Source organism: Lates calcarifer, linkage group LG13 (assembly GCF_001640805.2).
Source record: "Lates calcarifer isolate ASB-BC8 linkage group LG13, TLL_Latcal_v3, whole genome shotgun sequence".
Taxonomy (NCBI): domain Eukaryota; kingdom Metazoa; phylum Chordata; class Actinopteri; family Centropomidae; genus Lates; species Lates calcarifer.
Window position 1 is genome coordinate 11052494 of NC_066845.1, and position 20163 is coordinate 11072656.

The window sequence follows — 20163 nt, forward strand, 5'->3', positions numbered from 1 at the left end:
CGCCTATATACAGAGGTATCTGCAACAAATATCAACACTGATGAAACGACCTTATGAGAACACTAGTAAATATCTAAGTCATTTTTTATTTTCATTCTAAAAAGCAGTTAAAACATACAGCATCTTATTTTAACACTGTCGATCAGACCGTATTCTGGATATATTAGAGTTTTTCTTCCATCTTACAAAGACTAATCGAAATATGTTTATCACACTCGTTACATTTGTTTACAGTATAGTAGTGGAGTTTTGTGCTTGAGGATTTGTGTAGTCAGCAGGTCAATGATTTGACTCCAACTAAACAGATATAAACAGACGTGGCAAATAAATACAAAGCAAAAATATTTGTCATGTGTATAAAGACTACTGTGTATTAAAACAAGTTTTAATTATCTGAAAAAGACAATAGAACAAAATGTAACTTCCAGAGCTCAGAGTTAACTTTTCTTGACTCTGGAGTGACATTTCGAAGAGGCCAAATGTTGACTCAGTAATTATTAGCCTCTAAATTTATCATCGTTCCCGGACTTGGACAGAAATATGGATGATATCTTATCAGCATGTTGCCTCAGAGTACTTACTGTATGAAGAAATGAATGAGATAAAAATGAATGATTCTGATGATTTCTTATGTAAAAATAAAATAATCTTGATAAAAAATATGCTTGAAGTAGTAATAATTCAAAATGAGTGTCTAACTTTACTGTTCACTGAGCCTTCAGACACAACATGTCGTGAAAGTTCGATGCCATCCATTATTTTATTTTGAAAATCCAATTTATTTTGTTTATTCCGAGAAAATATTACAGTTTCACCAAATGCAATATTTCCGTTAAGTTCTGAAAATCAAAATTATACAAAACAGGAAAAATTATAATCCGTCTAAATGCCTCTTGGTTTAAAGCCAGGCTGAACCTCTGTCGTTGTTTGTAAAATGTTTAATCCGGGAAACAAAAACGCAAAATCATCAGACTGCACTACTGATGCTTATGGCCACACTGCAGTTAAAATCTCTCGATTTATAACTTGTCCTTTGGACAAATGATGTAATCACTTCTGCTCAATAATAACAAAATACTGACAAAAAAACAAGTATTTATTGTTATTTTTAAACCAGCTTTTTTTTTAGACGTGATAAGCCAGAACAGTGTTAATAAATCACAAACACATTAACTAAAGCTAAAATAATTATCCATAAAACTCCCTAAGATCGTTGTGTAACGTATTAAAAAAATGATCTAAATGTTTCATTACTTTTATACCTGATTGCTTATCTTTAAATGATCTGTTATTTTATTATATTAAATATTTATCATAATAAAATTCTAAAATTGGGCATGAAGCTAACACACCACATGTAGCATTCATTACAAGTTAGTGTTCATCTGCGTACATTTATTTTAATTTTTTTCACTTAAGTGTTAAAAGAAATTAATCTTATTCTTACACTGGAGTTTGCTCTTTCAGATATAACTCTTCCCTGAGTTGCTGGGTCTGTGTGCAGAAGAAAAGAGAGAGGCAAAGGTTTCAATAATACCTGAAATGAGGTGGTGGTGGTGGCTGGACGGCTCATTATTGTCCCATCCTGGCTTCAGCTGACTGGATCCTCTGTTCTCTGTCTGGAGGAAGTGGTGAAGGGGTCCCAGACCTCCTGCACTCAGCAGGCCTGTCTCACACACCTCCAGCTCTGGCCAGAGCCAGTGTGTGTGGCATGGGAGGGCAAGGTCAACCCATTCCTCTGCAAACAATCACATCACACAGGGCAAAATACATTCCAACCCCCCCCCCACCTCCTCCTCCTCACCCCGTCTGCCTCCAGTTTGTAAGGCAGCCTGATGTGGGAACAGTGGAGGGTGGGGGTTTGGCAGCAGTCAAGACGGGGGCCTCTGAGTCCAGATGAAGGGAAACCTGTTCCATATTAATATGACTTCATATTACACATGTTAGAGAGACTCTGCTTTCTGCACAGGCTTAGTTAAATGTTATTCTTCTCTTTAAAGTCAGCATCTGTAATCTGACTTGCTGTAAATGTGCCCTCAGATCAGATCACTTAGTGGTTTACTGGCAAATGATATCTCACGTCAGTTTTACTCTAAAAACTCAACACACACAAACAAATCAACTAATCTGTATTCACTTTACATGTGTCAGTTCAAACCTACAATCAGTGGATACTGAAGCTTAAGAACTCAAGTTATGCCACTTGAACTTCTGGGCTGTATTACAATAATCTTCCTCAAAACATTCACAACATTGATCAAAATAATTCAATAGTATTGGCTTACTGACACATACAGTAAAGCTCTACAGGGACCTGTATGAAAAACTCTTGAAAACAAGTGCAACATAAGATGAAACTTAAGCTTAAATTCTTTCTCCTAAAATATTCATGTTTCACAAGCAGCAGCAGTAGTGTGTAACTATAGTATCCATTTATTGTGCTGGTAGATTCAGTAGCTAATAGTGCCATAAATCTGTGCTCATTCTACAAAATATTAGCATGGAAACCATTTCAGATATTAATGGGGTGAGACTTAACTAAACGATTTGTTTTAAGCTTTTATTTTTGGCCCAAAACAGACACCAGTATTTATGCTGATGTACTGATTCTTCAATTCGAGCTCTGGTGGGGCTTTTATTTTGAAGGTGAAACACCAGCATGAGTAAATAAAGGAAAACAATGTATTTTTCTGAGCATGAGTATCTGGCATATCATCCTCAATTTTTCATTTATGTTACACTTAAAAGTCTGGATTGATGGTGAGCATAACACATCCTCTGTGTAAAGTTTTACTGGGTTTTAAAGTGAGGGTTTGTAACCGAGGGAGGCTGCTTCCTGAGCTTATTGCACCTTGATCCCTATGCATGTTCTTCACTCACGGTCTCGACACACCAGACAGTGTGGTGTCTAGTGTCGTGTCTTGCAGCTCCCTCTAGTGGTTTTCCTCTGCAAACAGGGAAATAAGAGCTGGGGGCAAAGACGTCATATTAAGGTCCAACAGAAACAAACAAAATACACTGTTTCTGTTTTTCCAATATATACACACTCTTTATGCCAGTGTACAAGCAATAAAACATACAGCTTTCAAACTAATGGGGGTGATGATTTTGCAACTAAGATCAGCAGTGTGACATCAACATCAGAAACAGATAGATAGATAGATAGATAGATAGATAGATAGATAGATAGAGAGCAGTCTGGAGCAGAGTCATTCATGTGGGAACATTAACATTTAAGGGAACAGTGTGTCTGTCTGCCCTCAGAGCCGCCGTCACTCACAGGCGTCAAACTCAAGTGTTACATGACCTTTACATTATGAACAAGAAATTCAACCTTGGAGGCTTCCAATGTGTTGGTGTGTTTCCAGACATTTATCTCTTTGTTTCTCAGACACTGAATTAAAGAGAGATTAGGAGCTCACCACTAGATTATATGGGTAGGAGGTGTTAGATCAATGTGCCAAAGCCTCACAGTTTAGTGAGTTTATTCCACACAGATACACGTTGTTCCCTACAAGCGTCTTTTTTTTTTTCCTTGGTCTCACCAAACTTTCATCACCGTCTTCATCCCCACATGTTTCTGCTTGGTGCTCTCTCAGTACCTGGGGGGGGGGCTCTGTTTTTAACATTCTGAAAAGTCATTTCAACACAGCTGACATTTCACAGGCACTCTGGGCCTTTTTTTTTAACCTAACGACACAATTTAAACTGCTCAGTGGAGACATTTTGCTCTCACCGCGTCTTGCAGCCACACAGCTGCACTGGGAGGCAGAGAGGGAAGTGGACGGAGGTCAGGACAAGCGTTTTAGGCGTTTTACCTAATGGACCTTTGCACTGGACGTGTGAAACACTTCACTTAACGTAGCCTCTGGGCACTAGATTGGCATGTGTGTGCTTGTGTTTGCATTTACATGGCGTACATGTGTTTAAGGTGACAGTGTTAAAGGGCATGTGCTTTGGTGCCGACCCTGTGCATGCCTGGCAGCTGGACATATTTGCCCTTTAGAGAGAAAACACAGATAAATCTGAAGTCACTTCTATCATAAGGTAGATTAGAAAACTCTTCAAAGTTTCTTTGTGATGTTTTTGGTGAAAGATGTGGATTAACACACAGGCCACTAGATGGCAGAGTGTGAGAAGTTAAACTGAAACAACCCACAAACTTCCGAGATGATCAAAAACAGCCCAAAACAAGACAAATAAAAAGCATCATTTAATGTACAAGAAGGAAAATTAACAATATGCGCAGGCAGACGAGTGCACACAGCTTCAGAAACGGAAACAGGCATGGAACATGGTACCACATCAATGAAGTCTTGAGGTGAACCTGAGAGGGGTTGAGACTACTGGTGTAACAACACAAACTATCATAGGCATCTTCTCAGAGGAAGCTGATATATCTGCTGTGAAAGCTGTGACAAACATAAAAAAAAAACAAAAACACGCACATGAGTAAAAAAGAGAAAAGCAAAGTGCGGAATTTCATTTAAATTACCAAAAGTAGTGGCACATTTTTCCACATAATGCTGCAATAAAAAAAAAAAAAAAAAAAAAAAAATCACATTTAACAAATCTGTCAAACAGCTGATCAGCTGTACTCTGATATTGGCAGTACATTCTATGATAAGTACCATGAAAACACTGCACCGTGTTGTTATGGTATCATATTAAAAGCTAAGAGTGGAGTCACAGTTTACTGAAGATTGATCTTTAAGCCAAGTGTTAAAAGAGTAGGAAGTTAAAATACATAGTGCGAACACAAAAAAGCTGCTGTTGACTCCATCTTCTCTGTCTATACAGATAAAACACAACAACAGAGTCAGTTGGCATGTGTGTGCGGGTACCTTTTTTTATGAGGCCTTCAGGACATGTTCCCCCAGATGCCCAATTAGATTGTAGTAATAAATGCTTGTTACTTATTAATGAAGATAAGTTGAGGTGAGGCTTTTCATATAATGTGTGTCTCAGGATTAAAGAGGGAAAAACACTGCTCGGCTCCACAGGAAAATAAAAATGTCCAAATTACTTAAAAGTATGTGGTGAACATAAGCTTGAATATAAAGCATATGGATACTAATGTGTTAAAATGCCTTTAAACACTCCTTTGTGAATACTTGTAGCAGGGGTGAAAACACAGTGATACATGTCCGACGGGAGCCAAGTGCCACAGATTGAAAGCATGTGCCGTAATTTGTAAGTCTGTAGGAACAATTAACAACAAGATTATTCAAGTTTTCAGAGGAAGTTGCACTAAAAACACTCCATCATACCTTTTCACAGTCCTGTGAACAACAAACACTGTGCCTCTCGGTCTCCTTCCAGCTGGGTCGTCCTTCGTCTGCAATGCAGCTACAAGACCAGCAGGGGGCCCCAGTTTCATATCATGCCACTGAGGCAGAAGGTCACAGTGTCACTTCATTAGCAGGGAATACTATTATTACCAGTCACATTCATTTTAAAGCAGGTACCAACACTTTAGTCCACACACAGGAGTCTGGACAGACTCCAGTTGAACTAGACGTCTGTGGTGCGGATGCTGTCGTCATCCAGGCTGAAGGGGAAGCTGCAGCCCGTGTGAGGCTGAGGCTGAGAGCGGTGCCTCCGACGCCCGCTGGCCACGTCTCCCGATGCTGTGAGGATCCCCAGCCCGCTGGTCGAAGGTGCAGGGTTCGCGCTGGGGCACGGGGTCGGGGTGGAGAGGGAGTTGGAGGAGGAGGAGGTGGAGGAAGAGGTGGAGGAGGAGGAGAGAGAAGGCAGGGTGGGTACGGAGCTGAAAGCGCTGTCCTCGTCCTCTGCGTCCAGGATGGAGGGCTCGCACGGCGGGACGGGCGTCCAGGGCTGCCAGCCCGGGGCCACGGAGCAGGACTTGACCAGCGGGGGTCTGCGGTCGTCGCTCTGCTGAGCACGAGATGCGGAGGAGGAGTTGTGACTCCGATAGAGAGAAGATGCACGTTTAAATGGGAAATTCTGCAATGAGAGACAAAAACAAGAGTTTTCACTTGTCAAACACACACAGCCAGAGGGGAACCATGAAAGCATTGTTTGTTTTTTGGTCTCTGGCCCCTGAGGAAAGGAGAGAGACAACAGTGTTACCTTAGGGCCTCTGAAGTCCTGGATCTTCATCTCAATGTCCCTGATCCAACAATGCATCTCCTCTGGAGAGTCTGTCTACAGAGAAAAGTTACCAGCAGATCAGTCATTTTCACACCAGCCTCTGGGTTAGTTGGTCCTGTTGAGCTGTACCACATTTTGAAATAGTTACTAATCACATTTTAAAGGATAAGTCTGCAAACCAACAATTAACAAATCCTATTAAACCTGATACAGCTTAATTTGTCTGTGCCATATATACCTCCATTGTTGTCCAGAAACAAGTACAAACACATAGATGAGCCAAAATGTTGCACCAACATGTTCCTTCATGAGGATGAACACGGGCAGTGTGGTTTATTTTGACTCCCGTGTACACTGTTCTGCTGCCATAGATACCAGATATTTGAAAAAAATGTGCAATATACACACTATTTTCTCCTATTTGAGTAATGTTTTCCAAGACTTACAGTGCCCAGCTGTTTTAGGAAATTACACAGCCTTTTTAAAAAAAAATTTGAGTATATATTTGTGACCCATAGGAACTCATAGACTCAAGGCTCAGTGCCATTAGCGCAACAATGTGTAAATTAATCAATTAGCTGATTGAAACCAAAATGAATCTGCAACTACTCTGGTAATTGATTGATCATTTAAGTCATTTTAATGCAAAAATGTCACTGTGTCCAGCCTCTGAAGACTGAACATTTGCTATTTTTTTTAAAAGCCTTCTATGATATTAAACTAAATATCTTTGGATTTTGAACTGATGGTCATACAGAGCAAACAAACAATCATAATTCTTTTATTTTATTTGTTACTGTATTTACCAGGGGCATTAAAGAAAAACATACTGGACAGATTATAAATTAATTAAAACAATCATCAGTTACAGCCCTGGTTTGTATTATGTGTAAGTAGATATGTCTCTGTCAGGTTCTTCAAACTCTCAATGACAGGCTCTAATATACATTTGTAATTCAAGTTCCATTTTAGTTTAATCTCTGTTTATTCTATTTTTGTTTATGTGTTGGTTTTTCAGTTTAAATGTTTGTCACGCTTCCTTTTTTTTTTTGCACAAGCAAAAATAAACGTGCTCTTGCTTGCAGCTTCTCTCTCTCTCTCTCTTTCTCTGAGCACTTCCCATCTGATCAGACCCCCGCTGTCTCCATCAGCTGTTCTCCCAGGGGGAGGAACAGGATGTTATTGTTGTTATGGTAACAGATGGCTGTGCCCATTTCACAAAAACAAACTTTTCATGCTCCTAAAAAAGAGCCCATGCCACACATCAGCAGCAGAGCATTTAAAGAAAACAACTCAAAACATCAGGACAGATACACTGGGGAATTCAGGCCCTCTCTGTTCCTACTCCATGTTCCTCCATTCTGGGTTATATATAAATACCGTTTTTAAAACAGGTGATGAGCGAAGGTTCACATGAACAGGTGAGAGGGATTTTACCTGAATGTAGAAAGTCCGGGAGCTGGTGATGATCTCAAACAGGTTGTCTCTCAGCAGGAGATCCCTGAAAGTGAAAAATCATCCTGCTGAATCATACAGTGTCTAATGGGAGGGCTATAAGATAGTAGGAGTGTAATAAAAAGCTGTATCTGTATATTTTACAAAAATATCTGTAATTGGATTTACACAGAAAGTGGCTAGGTATACAAAAAGGTAAAGCATGATTTGTTTTTGAAATTTTAAAAAAGTCAGCCTAAACTGTGTGTGAATGAAAGTTACTTCTAATGGTCTTGGAGCAGATGAAAAGCACCTTGTTGTATGTGTGGATATCAAACTTTAAATTATCTACATCTTCATGCTTTTAGCGTATAGCCTGTTTATTAGACTCCAACAATTCAGATATTGTTCATACTTGCTCAGTGTGTTATCTGATCATACACAAACTAGATGGAGAGAGAAATTAAAATGGCAGAAGAATTTGACCCTGTGATTCACGCTTGACTCACCCCGACTTGACGAGACATTCGTGGACCTTCTGTATGTCCCTAAGCGGAATAGCTCGGAGAGGCTCCTTATCCTGCCACAGACACAAGCACAGTTCAGACATGGGCAGACAAAGACCACAGTCACACAAGAGAGAGACAGGAAATACAAAAAAAAAAAAACAATATCTGGCTCCTCACCATCTCAGACTTGTAGTAACTGACTGTGTTGTCATCCAGAGTGAAAAACCGCCTCTTCCAACTTTTTCTCTGGAAAACACACCACATTACAGATTCCACACACAGATCTTTTTTTTTTAAATTCAAACACAGAGTTAATCAGTTATGAGGAGTGGGTACTCACCACATTTCCCTGTTTCACACAGTAACCACATCTCAGCACACCCGGCCTGTTGCCTTTCCTCTCCCTCCCTTCTGTCTCTTCATTCTCATTCTGCAACATTTCATCGGAAACCATCTTCATTACCATTATAACTATCATAGTTCCTGAAACCACCATCCTCAGATATCTCATCTTTCACTTTTACAGTGTTTTTTGACACCATCACCTATTTTTTTGCTTTGCTGAAATTAGACGCCACAATCAGATAAAAGCATTACATCAAAAAAGTGCAACCGCTCTGCACCATCAGGGTCACTGCTGACATTGTCATTATAGTAACCACACTGGTTTTAGCTTCCTCTGCTTTACCTGGATGGGAGTGTGCACCACCACGCCACCTATGATCTCGGTTTTGTAGGCCTGCTGCCTCTTCCCTCCCTGAGTGTCGCTGATCACTGCGGTCACATCAGACCTTGGAGGCGCAGGGCCGGGTTTAGGAACCTGTCAACAGGTAGAATAACATGAACTACAAGCAACATTAGCAAGTAACACTGTAAAACGTTTGCTCGGCCAGGAGTTTGCGGTTTAACTCCCACTGGGAGTCCCTGTGCTGGAGCGGAGCAACTGTGAGATGTTCTGGATGAAAACATTGAGCTTGTGCAGTTCTTTGAGCATTAATTCATGCCATACACTTTCCAAACTGCACTGAAAATTAACTATACTAACTGGAAAAGAGCTCTCTATCAGCTGGTATGTCATTTGTTTCAATGAGAGACACCAACAAGGAGGAAAAAAGAAACAGCATGTTTATGGTGACGTGTTGCATCACACAGAGAAATGTTTTTAGAGCTGCCCTCATTGACATAAATGCAGAGGGCAAACACCTGTCATTTAACACAATTAAAAAGCACCAGAAGCTGCAGCCTCCTGAATGATCATAATCAACCCTTCTCTAAAACTGAAATATAATGTTAATGAAGGTGGGATTAAATGTAGAACTTGTGCATTATTTTTAGTTTCTGGGTGTGGACCCACAACGTATATGACAAAAATATAAACTCCACCACCCTGATATGGCTGAAGAAGAAAAACTGAATCAAATCATTTGAAAAGCTCAATTTCAACCACTTCATTTTTTTTTTAAATATAAAACCCCGAAATTCATTAGTCTGCATTTTACTTTCAGTCCTGCCTAGACATCAGGTCCATTTTGCTTTAGGAAGCATTTTTCACACTGTTTCATTGAGACCAAGGAAGCTCAGAAGAGGCGGCAGAGCAGCCCTCCAATCGAAGGGGAAGTGAAAGAGAGAGTGAGCAGCGCTGCTTCCTGTGTCAGTGTGCAGGTGAGAGAAAAAGAGAAACACACTTTTCTCTGTCATCTGCCGTCATGAGACATCTGGATGTTGCCGGTTATAAAAGGCCCACGGTCATGTCGCAGAACAAACACAAATATTATGCAAAGGTGCATGGGATGCTCGCTCACACACATAGACAGTGATGTTTTAACACCTCCACCACAGTGACGTGAGTGTCTTATCACACATAAATTGTGCACATTCACAATTTCCTCATTCACCAAGTGTGTGAGGGGGCATCTGTGGGCAATGTGCTCGCATTTGCACCCACCCGGAGCCAGCCTGGTTTTAGTCACATGGCCACAAACTGCAGTTTCCTGTGCTCAGGTGGAAAGAAATCCCTTATCGATAACTGTTAGTTTAGCCCTTTTTGTAGCTGCACATTAGACAAAGACATCTGGTTATAATTTCATGTGTGTGTCTGTGTGCGTTGCACTCACTGTGATCTTGCTGGCCTTGTTGAGGGCAGCCACCCAGTCCCTCATGTCAGTCACATCGTTGGCTTGGAGGAAGTACCGCCGGGAAACTGCATTGATGACTGCAGAAATAGACATCATTTCCATGAATATCCACAATAACTGCTTTATATAATTTTATCACATGTGTAAACAAAATTAATGGCATTGTGCGCTACAGCATAAGACTGACTCAATGTTTCCTCTGAAAAAAACAAACAAACAAAAAAACTCACCAAAACAGAATTCTGTCTTGGGCTTCTGCTTCGCTGTGGCTTCGCTCACCTGGGAGAGGAGAGGAGACAAATAAAAAGGATATGAGAAAAAGGAAAGGAGGGGAGGGGAGGCAAAAAGAAAGGATAGGAGAGTAGACAAGAGGAGAGGAGAGAAGAGGAGAGGAGAGGAGACAAACAGAAAGGAGAGAAGAGAAGAAACATTTCATATCTTTGACGTCTGTTTGACTCAGTGTCCAGGGAGGAGCTGTCAGCGCTACAGTGCAGTGAAGCCAGATGTCATTATCTCTGGTTAGCTCAGCGAGCGCCGTGACATCTGGAAAACTTCACAAAGTCTGCTTCGGCTGTGCACTGCATGTGACTGTTATAACTATAACACAGATAACCCAGAGATCTCCCGTATCTGTGAGGCCCATTTGCATGTTTCTATTTGTGTGTGCACAGGACTTTGTGTAACTCTATAACCCACAGCATGGTGGGGTGGGGGGGTGACAGGCAGCAGTTTACCTTAGAGATGTAGGTTAGTTTCAGGCTGCCAACAAAACTGGCTCCGCTGGGCAGGTTCTGCATGCAAACACAAACACATAGACTCGTCATTGGCTCAGAGTCCAAGGTTACACAGCCTCTATTGGGTCAATTTCACTTCCTCTCACTGTTTGTGCAAGTAACGTGTGTTGCGCATGTGTGTGTGTGTGTGTGTGTGTGGAGCACCTGGGGGTTGTCCATGTACCACAGCAATGCATTTCCCTGCGTGTCGAGGATGAAATATCGTCTCTGGAAGCGGCAGCTGTTCTCCTTCTCCTCGATGTCCAGGAAGCCACAAACACGGTTCAGCCGGTCCACGTACGGCATGCTGCTGCTGCTGCTGCTGCTGCTGCTGCTATCACATATCACTGGGACAGAGGGAAGGACGGACAGACAGACAGAGAGACAGAGACTCAAGTGAGATGGACAGTGGGAGGCAAAATGTAAAGGGAGCAACAGAAGGAGACAGACAGAAAGGCAGAGACAGGCAGATGTGGAGGATAAGCTATCTTTCATTTAGTGATTCAAACGCACACACACAAGCAAGCCCGCACGCGCACACACACACAGGAAGAAAGAGAGACCCGCTCACACTCAGCAGTTTTTCATGTGACGTGATTGAGGCTGAGCAGCAAACCCTGAAGCCCGAGGCTGAGCTGAGGCCCTCCACCACAGCCAAAAATTACAGACTGTGCTCAAGATCTGCACACACGCACATTTCCACTGGCCAGAGAAGAGAGAGGAGAGGGAGAAGAGGGAGGGAGGGAGGAGAGGGGAAAAAGAGGAGGGGGGGTGGAGGAGGAGGAGGTGTGGGTTGGGGGTGGAGGTGGCAGTGGTGTGTGTGTTCATTAAGACGATGCCGTGCATGTGTATCACCGAGCTGCTGATCGACAGCAGAATCGAGACTCAGACACTCAGGTATGCTGATGGTATTTCGAGGGTGTTTGCTTTCCAAGAGAATTTCATCCACAGCAGACATCTGACAGTAAATTTAAAATGTCTTTTTTTTTTTTTTTAAGAATTATTATTATTGTTATTCTTTTGAGGAATTGGAAGGCTTTTGGCATGGTCAGAGCTCCATTTTATAATCTTGTCCTCCTTATGTTGCTAGGGGACTTTCAGTCCCTCCTCTGCATCTCTGCAGACTACACGTGAAGTTATCACAATGACATAGTCAGATGCACTGAATAAAAAAATGCAAAGCAGGGTTTCTGCACTTTTTTCCCCCCCATTTCACAGGTCTTTACTTCCCCAGATATTTGAATTTATGGAAAAGACTTGAATATAACATGGCCACAAAGGTAACATGATGGCTAACTAGGCCACATCTGTGACTGATTTTTTTTTTTACATTTTTTTTTTTATTATAAGGACAAAAATTACAATGCAAGTGACAGTCATATAAAATATATAATCAGGACTGAACAGCTGTCCCCTCTGCCAATACTTTTAAAAAGGACTGTCTTGGCTGAAAACCTTTCAGGAGATGGAAATTATTTCCATGAAAACACTCACACACACACACATACACATACATACACACACACACACATCACCCAACAAAAACAAATGAAAGAAATAACAACAGACACACACACAGGCTGCATCTTCAGACTGCCGGGGGACCTCCTGTGAAACTATTTTTAAGACGATGGTTAGGAAAATACTTCATTTTGAAACTGCTTTGAAAAATTTTGTGGGCTGTGCTTCTGATGCGTCAGCCATCCAACATATTTTCTTTTGTAATAGGTCAAAGATGCAAACTGTTCGTAAGCCTTGAGCAGAAACTCTGGGTGTAATGGAAAAGTGAAAATAATGCCACAGAGGTCACACATATACCAACACTGTGACTGGCAAACGCGCGCACACACACACACAAACCATTTTGGGTATCAGAAAACATCTGGCTTAACCATCGCAGGGAGAAGCAGCGGTGAGGCTGTGGCATCTTTGGCAAAACTTTACCAATAAATATAATTCAGACTTCAGTCTTTAGCAGAAAAGTACACTGGCTTTGAAATTCAACAGGATGACACAAATCTACCAGTTAAAGTAAACAGAGTCAGTGTGTAAGGGGAGAGAACAAAGTGTATGGATCACAGCAGTGATATCAGAGATACTGTATTTTGTTTTACCACATCCAGGGTAGTGAAGTGAAACCCACCTACACTCTGTAGACACATCTGCTTTATTTGTGGACAAGCCCGGCCTCTCTTCGTATTAACAGAAACCGATAGCAAAAACCTTGGAGAGCAGATTCTAATTGATGTCAGTTATATAAAGATTACATGAGCTACGTCCAGACAGAATAATAAGAGAAGAGAGACATCCTTACTTTGAATCCCTAGTATGACTCACACTCCCACACAAGAGTCTCAATCCTACACTTCCCCGAATGCAACTCAGTGCTGTACCGTCTTCTGTTTTGCCTGGTAAATGTTTCTGTCAAACTTCGTCCCCCAGCCCCAAGTTTGTGACGCAGGATTTCGGTTAATACTTTTAAGATTTCCGACACCAAAACCAAGGAACCCAGCTGCTGCCACTTGACGTCACTAGTATTTGACAAAGTTCTGTCCAGAGCCGCTGAAGACATTATACGACTGTTTTCACAGGTTGAATAGTTCTCCCTGCAACGATGAAACTGACTATAACATGTACAGTCGGTGGAGTTGCCTCTTTAACTTGGAGCTGTAGAGATGCAGTGATTTGACCAAAAAAAGAATCAGCTACAATATAAATAATCAATAAAATATTTGAGTCATTTTTCAGGCAAAAATGTCAAACATTCTTTATTTCCAGCTGCTCATGCTGCATTAAAGTGTAAGTTCCTTTTGGGGACTGTGTTAAAATTATCAGAGAGGGGGAAGGAGTCAAAAAGGGGGGAAGGTTATGTGTTTTTTTCTTTTTGCTGAAAGGAGGGAAGTCTGACATTGTTGGCAGCAGGGGTTCTTTAAAATTCTTCTTAGCGCACATTAATATTTTGAATTCATCCTTACTGCTACTACTCACAAACAGCGGTAATGACTGTTCAGTTGGTAGCTCTTGGATCAAAAGTACAGTGGCTGGAATGAGACACACCAATCTAATAATATGAACTTAATTTTATGATTAATCAATTCAAAACTGTCATATTATTTTTGAGATATTAGTGGTGGAGGATGTGACAGCTGAGACATTTTTCAGCTCAATAATTTTTGTACAGTCCCTAAACTCATCATGTGTTTTTAATGCAAAATCTTGATTTGAAAAGTAACTTCTATCTACAGCTGTGAAATATATTATATTTGCTACCAAAATGTGGTGGACTATACCTCAAATTTGTAAATATCTTTGGGTTTCGGTCATGTTGGTTGGGCAAAACAATCTGAAGAAGTTACCTGGGCTCTGGGAAGTTGTAACAGACATTTGACATTTCATTGACCAAACAATTTACTAATTACAGTAGTATTTGTTAGATGCTACTCTAGATTGGTCACTTTCTTCCTCCGCAGCACGGCATTTACCACAGCAGCAGCAGCAGCAGCAGCAGTGCAGACACAGGTTTCGCCGCTGAATGACATATTTGACGGTCACTGACGCGTGATTGTGAGCATGCAATGAAAAGTTTAAATGTGATCAGGCAGAGTTACTCAGCCAACACCTGACAGACGTTACATTATGTTCAGCTCAGATGACCTGCACTGACTCACCAGACCCAACGACTTAACGGCCCGCCACACCTACTGTACCGCACACACTTCAGACACACGGGCATGAGGCAACACACACACACACACACACACACACACACAGTCACAAAGTGCCACTGTCGACTGACTACTTACCCGCTGTGGGAGAGACAGTGTGCGCCACAGCCAGCGCCCCGCACGGCTACGAAGCAGAGAGGAGAGATCCGAGTTTGGTGAATACGCGCATGGCAGACAAAAGTTTTTTTTTAACAACTTTTACAAACGGCAGACATATACAAAGCCGGCGTGCATCACCCTGTCACACTCTCGCCTATTTGTTTGTGTGATCGGATTACAGAAGACTTGTCTTTTTTCCGGGTAGGACGTTTCGTTATTAGAATAAACCAGCCCCGGATGTGATCTATGCGTCCTCTCAGCTCCGGCCGGGTCCTCCTCCTCCTCCCCCTGCTTCTGCAGCCGCTGCTGTGTTCTCATATGAGGAACTAAACCGTGCTCAACAGGCTTAACTATCCCGCTGTAACCCCATACATTGTAATTTCAACAGCGATGCATCTTTGGCCCCTCACACTGTCGTCTCCTGTGAGAGCTCTGGCTCCTCTGACTGAGGCTTTTCCAAAAAATAAATAAATGTACGCGCTATCTTCTCTTCCTGCAACTGCATGAGATATGTTATCTCGGCTTTTCTCAGGTGGCAGGTTGAGAACTGGGTCAGATACACAAGCACACACGAACACACTCGCACACACTCAGCTGGTACATATAAACAAGCAGCCATAAAGGAAGAGCGTGCAAACCTGGATGAACAGGAACACAGTGAAGAATAGTGTCATTCATACACCTGTCATGGGAGGTGAGTGTATGTGTGACAGGTGGCAAAAGGAGTTGGTGGCAGAAAAAAATGTACTTCCTGTACTTTAAAGTCCTCTACTTAAGTGTAATAGTAGTACCAGGACAACCAGATTGTAAAACTGTTCCTCCTGAAGCAGTCAGGATTTCAGAAAACACTGAAGTCCTGAGCCCAGAATCCCCCCAGTCCCATCTCACCTCAATCCAAACTCCTGAGCAAGTTCAAAAAGTGACACATTGTCACATTTCACTTATTCATTCAACTGTTCAGTAATATTTTCAATAAACTGCACGTGTCAAAGCCTTCACTACACTGTATCTGGTACTTCTGGTGGGGGAAATCCCTTTCATTTTAAATGATGTAGTTTATGCCTGTGTGTTGTAGAAAGTTGTAACACATGTTATAAACTGTCAGAAATGTCACAGAGGACATGACCTCAGTGTCCTCAGTAGCAGCCGCAGTCCTGAATAAAAAATGCAGCATTTACAACTGTATTTAATATACATAAATACTGTGGGCTCATGTGGGAGGTAAAAAGAAAGTGAGGTTGTGTTAGGCTGTGAACATTTTCTCAAATCTTTAGAAAGTGAATCTAGCCCAGAAATTACTGCTACTTGTCTTCTGTTTGTGCAAATACAATTTATATTCAGCAGATATGCTCATGGAAGATATCTTTCATAAATAAGCTGCAAATGTTGTTTTTTTTGCAATGTTACAATTAAATAATTTTGCATTAATATGCTCAGTAATGTTTTAAATTAGCTTAACCCTTAGCCATCACTTACCAGTTTGGTTACAGTTTTGGTAACAGTTTAAGCCCAAGCAGTGCTTTACAGCTTAGGTCAAGAGGTCGTTTGGGATTGTTGTAAATTCACAGTAACAACCTAGTGCCAACCATAATAAAAACAGTGAAGTGACACCTCCGACCAAATATAACCACTATATTTTTCAGTTTCAGTTTACCACCAGAGAGAAACGGTCAAAATTAAAGAACAAACCTCAAAGACAGACTCCGTGTGAAACAGCATGAAGTGAGTCTCCAACACTCAAAGCTGTTGGATGAAATACAGATGTTACAACTGATAAAGAAGGCTATATTTCAGAGAGTTACATTAAAAATAGTGTTTTGGCTTGACTGCCACACAGTTCAAATTTCAGCAAGACATCTTATGTTTGAGCTTACTTTATGTATTCATGTAAAATCTTAATCTGGAAAGTAGTAACATCAACATTAAACAAATGTTTTGGTATAAAAATAATAACATTTCCATGTGAAATTCTCACTATATGTAAAACACCTCAGACTGTATCCTATTTAAATACAACGCTACAGTATTGCTTCACTGTTCCTCCGCCTTTACACAAAGGTGATTACAGTTTGAGCCGTGTGATGAAACTCTTGAGAGACAGAGCTAGAACTGACCCAACCTCCTGATTTCAGCACTAGTCAAGAGTCAGGGTTTTAGTTTTCACACATGTACACTCTTCCTTGCTGCTGATTGTGTCACTTTTACATGTACTTAAGTAGGAAATGTCAGCAATTTGCAGGAGTGACTCTGTTTTCTGTATTTCTGTAAAAAAAAAAAAAAAAAAAAAAGTGTCCTCCTGTTAAGAGGAAGTGGTTGCACGTCATATGACCTGCCTGAGGACGGAGACCTACCTCACTGATTTCATATCCTGTGGCGACTGCACAGGATTCAAGTTACACAGTTGCAGAAGGAAGTCTTGAAGTTTCCACAGACCCCCCCTGTTTTCGTGCTGAAAATTGCAGACTGTCAGACTGTATGCATGCATCTACAGGTAATGCTTTCACATCAGGGCCATTAACATAAACATAAAGTCCTTTAGTCTGGCTTTTAAAGGTCAAATGTAGGGTATCAAATGCCAAACCAAAGAGTGTCTTACCCACGCACACATCACAAAAAAAAAAACACAGGTGTGATTATACTTTTATTCAGACAAGCATGCATGCACAAAATAGTGAGCAAATCAAGCCCTAAACACCCCATTAAAAACGCTTTTAAACCTAAGATTGTGGGTTTAAAATACCCTGTTTTCTTACAGGTTACCACGGCAACAACGTCGGTGAATAATGTGGTTCTATAGTGTCAAGCGAGCTGTGCACTAGCAACCCACTGAGGCACCCTAGCACCTACAAAAACCACACCCAAGTCCCAACAGCTATAGGCCAGAGCTGTGAGTAGGTGTACTTCACTTTGTACACATTTATTTACCTCCAGTACTCTCAGGGTCATAGGATGCTTTACAGCTTTGCATCACCTGAAAGTGAACATACTACTCTAGATAATTAAGTCACTATTGACGTTTTTGCTAATTTACAAAATTAGACAAAGGAAGCTGCTGAAATGCAGCTCGTATTTACGGGACAGACCACACTCCTTGAATGCACCACCACAGCTGTCAGAGGCAGTCTTTCTAACACACTTTTCTGTTTTCACCACAGTCTCAAAACACATGAATCTCCCTGCAGCTCAGATCCTTTTTTTTTTTGAACATGGATTAAAAAGGTTGGATGGACAGATGGATGCATAACTTAATAATAAAACACAGAAGGAAGAGGTGATGGCTCAACGGAGGAAAAGAAGAGGGGGGAGGAGTTTAGAGCCGACTGAAGGCCAGACGCAGCAACAGGGCTGCGACGAGCAGGACGGGGCTGGAGGCCAGAGCCCCTGCGCCGTTGTGGCGGTGCTCCCCGTAGCTGTGGCTCCTGTGGGGCCCGTTGCAGTCGTCGCCGAAGCAGCACTCCATCTTGGCTCCGGAATTGCCGCCATTAGCCTTGTCGCAGAAGGCCTTGTATGTGCATGACTTCATCACAGTGTCTGTAAAGAGATGGGAGACACACAGTCAACAGTTAAACTGCTTTGAAATGACTGAAGACTGACCTCTTGTGTTAATTTGGCACGGCGCTTTGAACCCGTTGAACTCCCTCCCAAAAACCCCACTCCTCTTCTCTTCACACACACACACACATGCACACACTTAAAGGCAAAGAGAGGTCTGTGGTTGTCATAAACTGCTGGGATAACATCCAACAACCTCAAATGATGAGAGGATGCAGAGGCGGAGGCTTTGTGATCTCACACACATACACACACACACATACACACATACATAAACAAACATAAGTATCAGAATAAGACAGTATTGACAGAATAATGAATAGGCCATGTATCTGCAAAGCATGCAACTCCTGTAATAAATACAGAAATACTTCTGCTGCTGCATTATGGGCTTTAATGCAGACCTTCTTTTTGTCAATGGAAACAACATGGGGACTATTTTAAGCCTTACTGACTTCCTCAAACTCCTACTTCACACGAGCAGTGAGTTGTCAGTGTTGTGCTGACCCCTAGTGAAGCATCTACACCACTGTATTCAACCAAATCATACTTTTGCTGCTTGTTTTCTTGTGTATGTGTGTGTGTGTGTTTTTGTATTTGCGTGCTCACTCACTGGGTCCTGTGATGGTGGAGCAGGCATCGGCGTACTGAGGGCAGGAGGCGGAGCCTTGACGGTTGCAGTCGTCCTCGTTGGACGCTACACACGTGTGACATTTGAGGGCGTGGCCTTCGCAGACAGGACAGGAGAGAACACCTGACTTGACACTAAGCATGTACATTCACAGGTGGGTGTAAACACGCAGATGCAGCCCATTCACTCCGTGCATCTGCGCACACACACACACACACAAGCTGCGAGATCCAAGTAGAGATCGATACATTGCTGTAAAATTTATGGAGGATAAATTTATTCCTGACTAAGTTGACATACACATACATCATTGGAACCTTGAAAGGTTTGAATCTGTGACAGATTTATGTGGGAAATGTCCCAAATTTGTCCCGGCCTCAAACTAAAACTGCTTTGCAACGGAGGAAATGAACCATCTTTGAGTAACATTCACTTTTGGGGAAGAAAAATCTTGGAGCATCTGTGCTTTTATAACCCACCTTCAGTTAAGTCTACCAGCTGCTAATCAACTAAATTCTTCCCCACAGCTAAAAGAAAAAATACAAGCCCAGTGTTGGTATCAGTGTTGTAGAGACTCACTGTGGCAGGCCAGAGAGGCAAACAGCAGCAGGGCGAGAGCTGTCTTCATGGTAGCTGGCTGATGGGTCACTGTGTCTTCAAGAGTCCAGAGGAAGAGTGGACGAGCCTGAGAGGAGTCTCTGATGGAGGGGACACATTGGGGAGGGGGGGAAGGTGTCTGAGGGCATTAAGGTCTTATCTCTGTAATCTGCATCTATGCTGCACATCCAGCACCCTGCAGTAAGAGACTTAGCACAGCAAGCTTTAACACAGAGACACAGTTACAGTAAAGTGTTACAAAGCTATCAGTCTTGTGATTAGGTCATTTGTTGGAGGATTGCTTCTACAGCACTGTTTGTGGACATAGAGTGAAGCTGAAGCTGCCAAAAAAAAGCTCAAGTTCATTATTCACTCATGGAAGATGTCACCGCCTCAACAGGAAGGGTGTGTTTGTGTGTGTGTGTGTTGGGAAGTCTGATGTAAGCACTGTGCATCATTACCGGTAATGAGGCTAAAGCTGAGGCCATGACAGACTTGTTGACAAATACACACACATACACACACACACTGTGAGAATTCATATAGCAGTCAGGAAAGCTGCCATATCAGCTGTGTGTGAAGATTAGCACTGTC

At 41.9% G+C, this 20163-nt stretch overlaps 2 protein-coding genes across 3 annotated transcripts; both read right to left on the bottom strand.

The window, feature by feature from the left end:
- Positions 1-4200: 4200 nt before the first annotated feature.
- Positions 4201-15038, bottom strand: plekha2 (pleckstrin homology domain containing A2). Its single transcript, XM_018669129.2, has 12 exons — positions 14769-15038; positions 11131-11312; positions 10927-10983; positions 10423-10471; positions 10172-10269; positions 8746-8877; positions 8398-8487; positions 8235-8303; positions 8058-8128; positions 7552-7615; positions 6094-6168; positions 4201-5967 (listed from the first exon to the last, which is right to left on the bottom strand). The coding sequence occupies exons 2-12, from the start codon at positions 11269-11271 to the stop codon at positions 5515-5517; spliced, it is 1299 nt and encodes a 432-aa protein (XP_018524645.1). The 5' UTR covers positions 11272-11312; positions 14769-15038; the 3' UTR covers positions 4201-5514.
- A 2395-nt stretch (positions 15039-17433) lies between these two features.
- si:ch211-113d22.2 (uncharacterized) lies at positions 17434-20146 on the bottom strand. Of its 2 annotated transcripts, XM_051075326.1 has the most exons (3): positions 19552-20146; positions 18955-19068; positions 17434-18320 (listed from the first exon to the last, which is right to left on the bottom strand). In XM_051075326.1, the coding sequence occupies exons 1-3, from the start codon at positions 19598-19600 to the stop codon at positions 18100-18102; spliced, it is 384 nt and encodes a 127-aa protein (XP_050931283.1). In that variant the 5' UTR covers positions 19601-20146; the 3' UTR covers positions 17434-18099. The 2 variants fall into 2 exon arrangements, with proteins under 2 accessions (XP_050931283.1, XP_050931282.1); XM_051075325.1 differs by lacking the exon at positions 19552-20146 and having other exon boundaries at positions 18955-19148.
- Between the last annotated feature and the right edge of the window lie 17 nt (positions 20147-20163).

Excerpts from the sequence above, each read along its gene's own strand:
- si:ch211-113d22.2 (XM_051075325.1), bottom strand. The coding sequence starts at position 19,120 with ATGTACATGCTTAGTGTCAAGTCAGGTGTTCTCTCCTGTCCTGTCTGC. Across the intron at positions 18,321-18,954 it reads CTCCACCATCACAGGACCCA|ACACTGTGATGAAGTCATGC; the intron begins GTGAGTGAGCAC and ends ATCTCTTTACAG.
- plekha2 (XM_018669129.2), bottom strand. The coding sequence starts at position 11,271 with ATGCCGTACGTGGACCGGCTGAACCGTGTTTGTGGCTTCCTGGACATC. Across the intron at positions 8,129-8,234 it reads GTTACTACAAGTCTGAGATG|GATAAGGAGCCTCTCCGAGC; the intron begins GTGAGGAGCCAG and ends TGTCTGTGGCAG. Across the intron at positions 6,169-7,551 it reads CCCGGACTTTCTACATTCAG|ACAGACTCTCCAGAGGAGAT; the intron begins GTAAAATCCCTC and ends TTTTCTCTGTAG.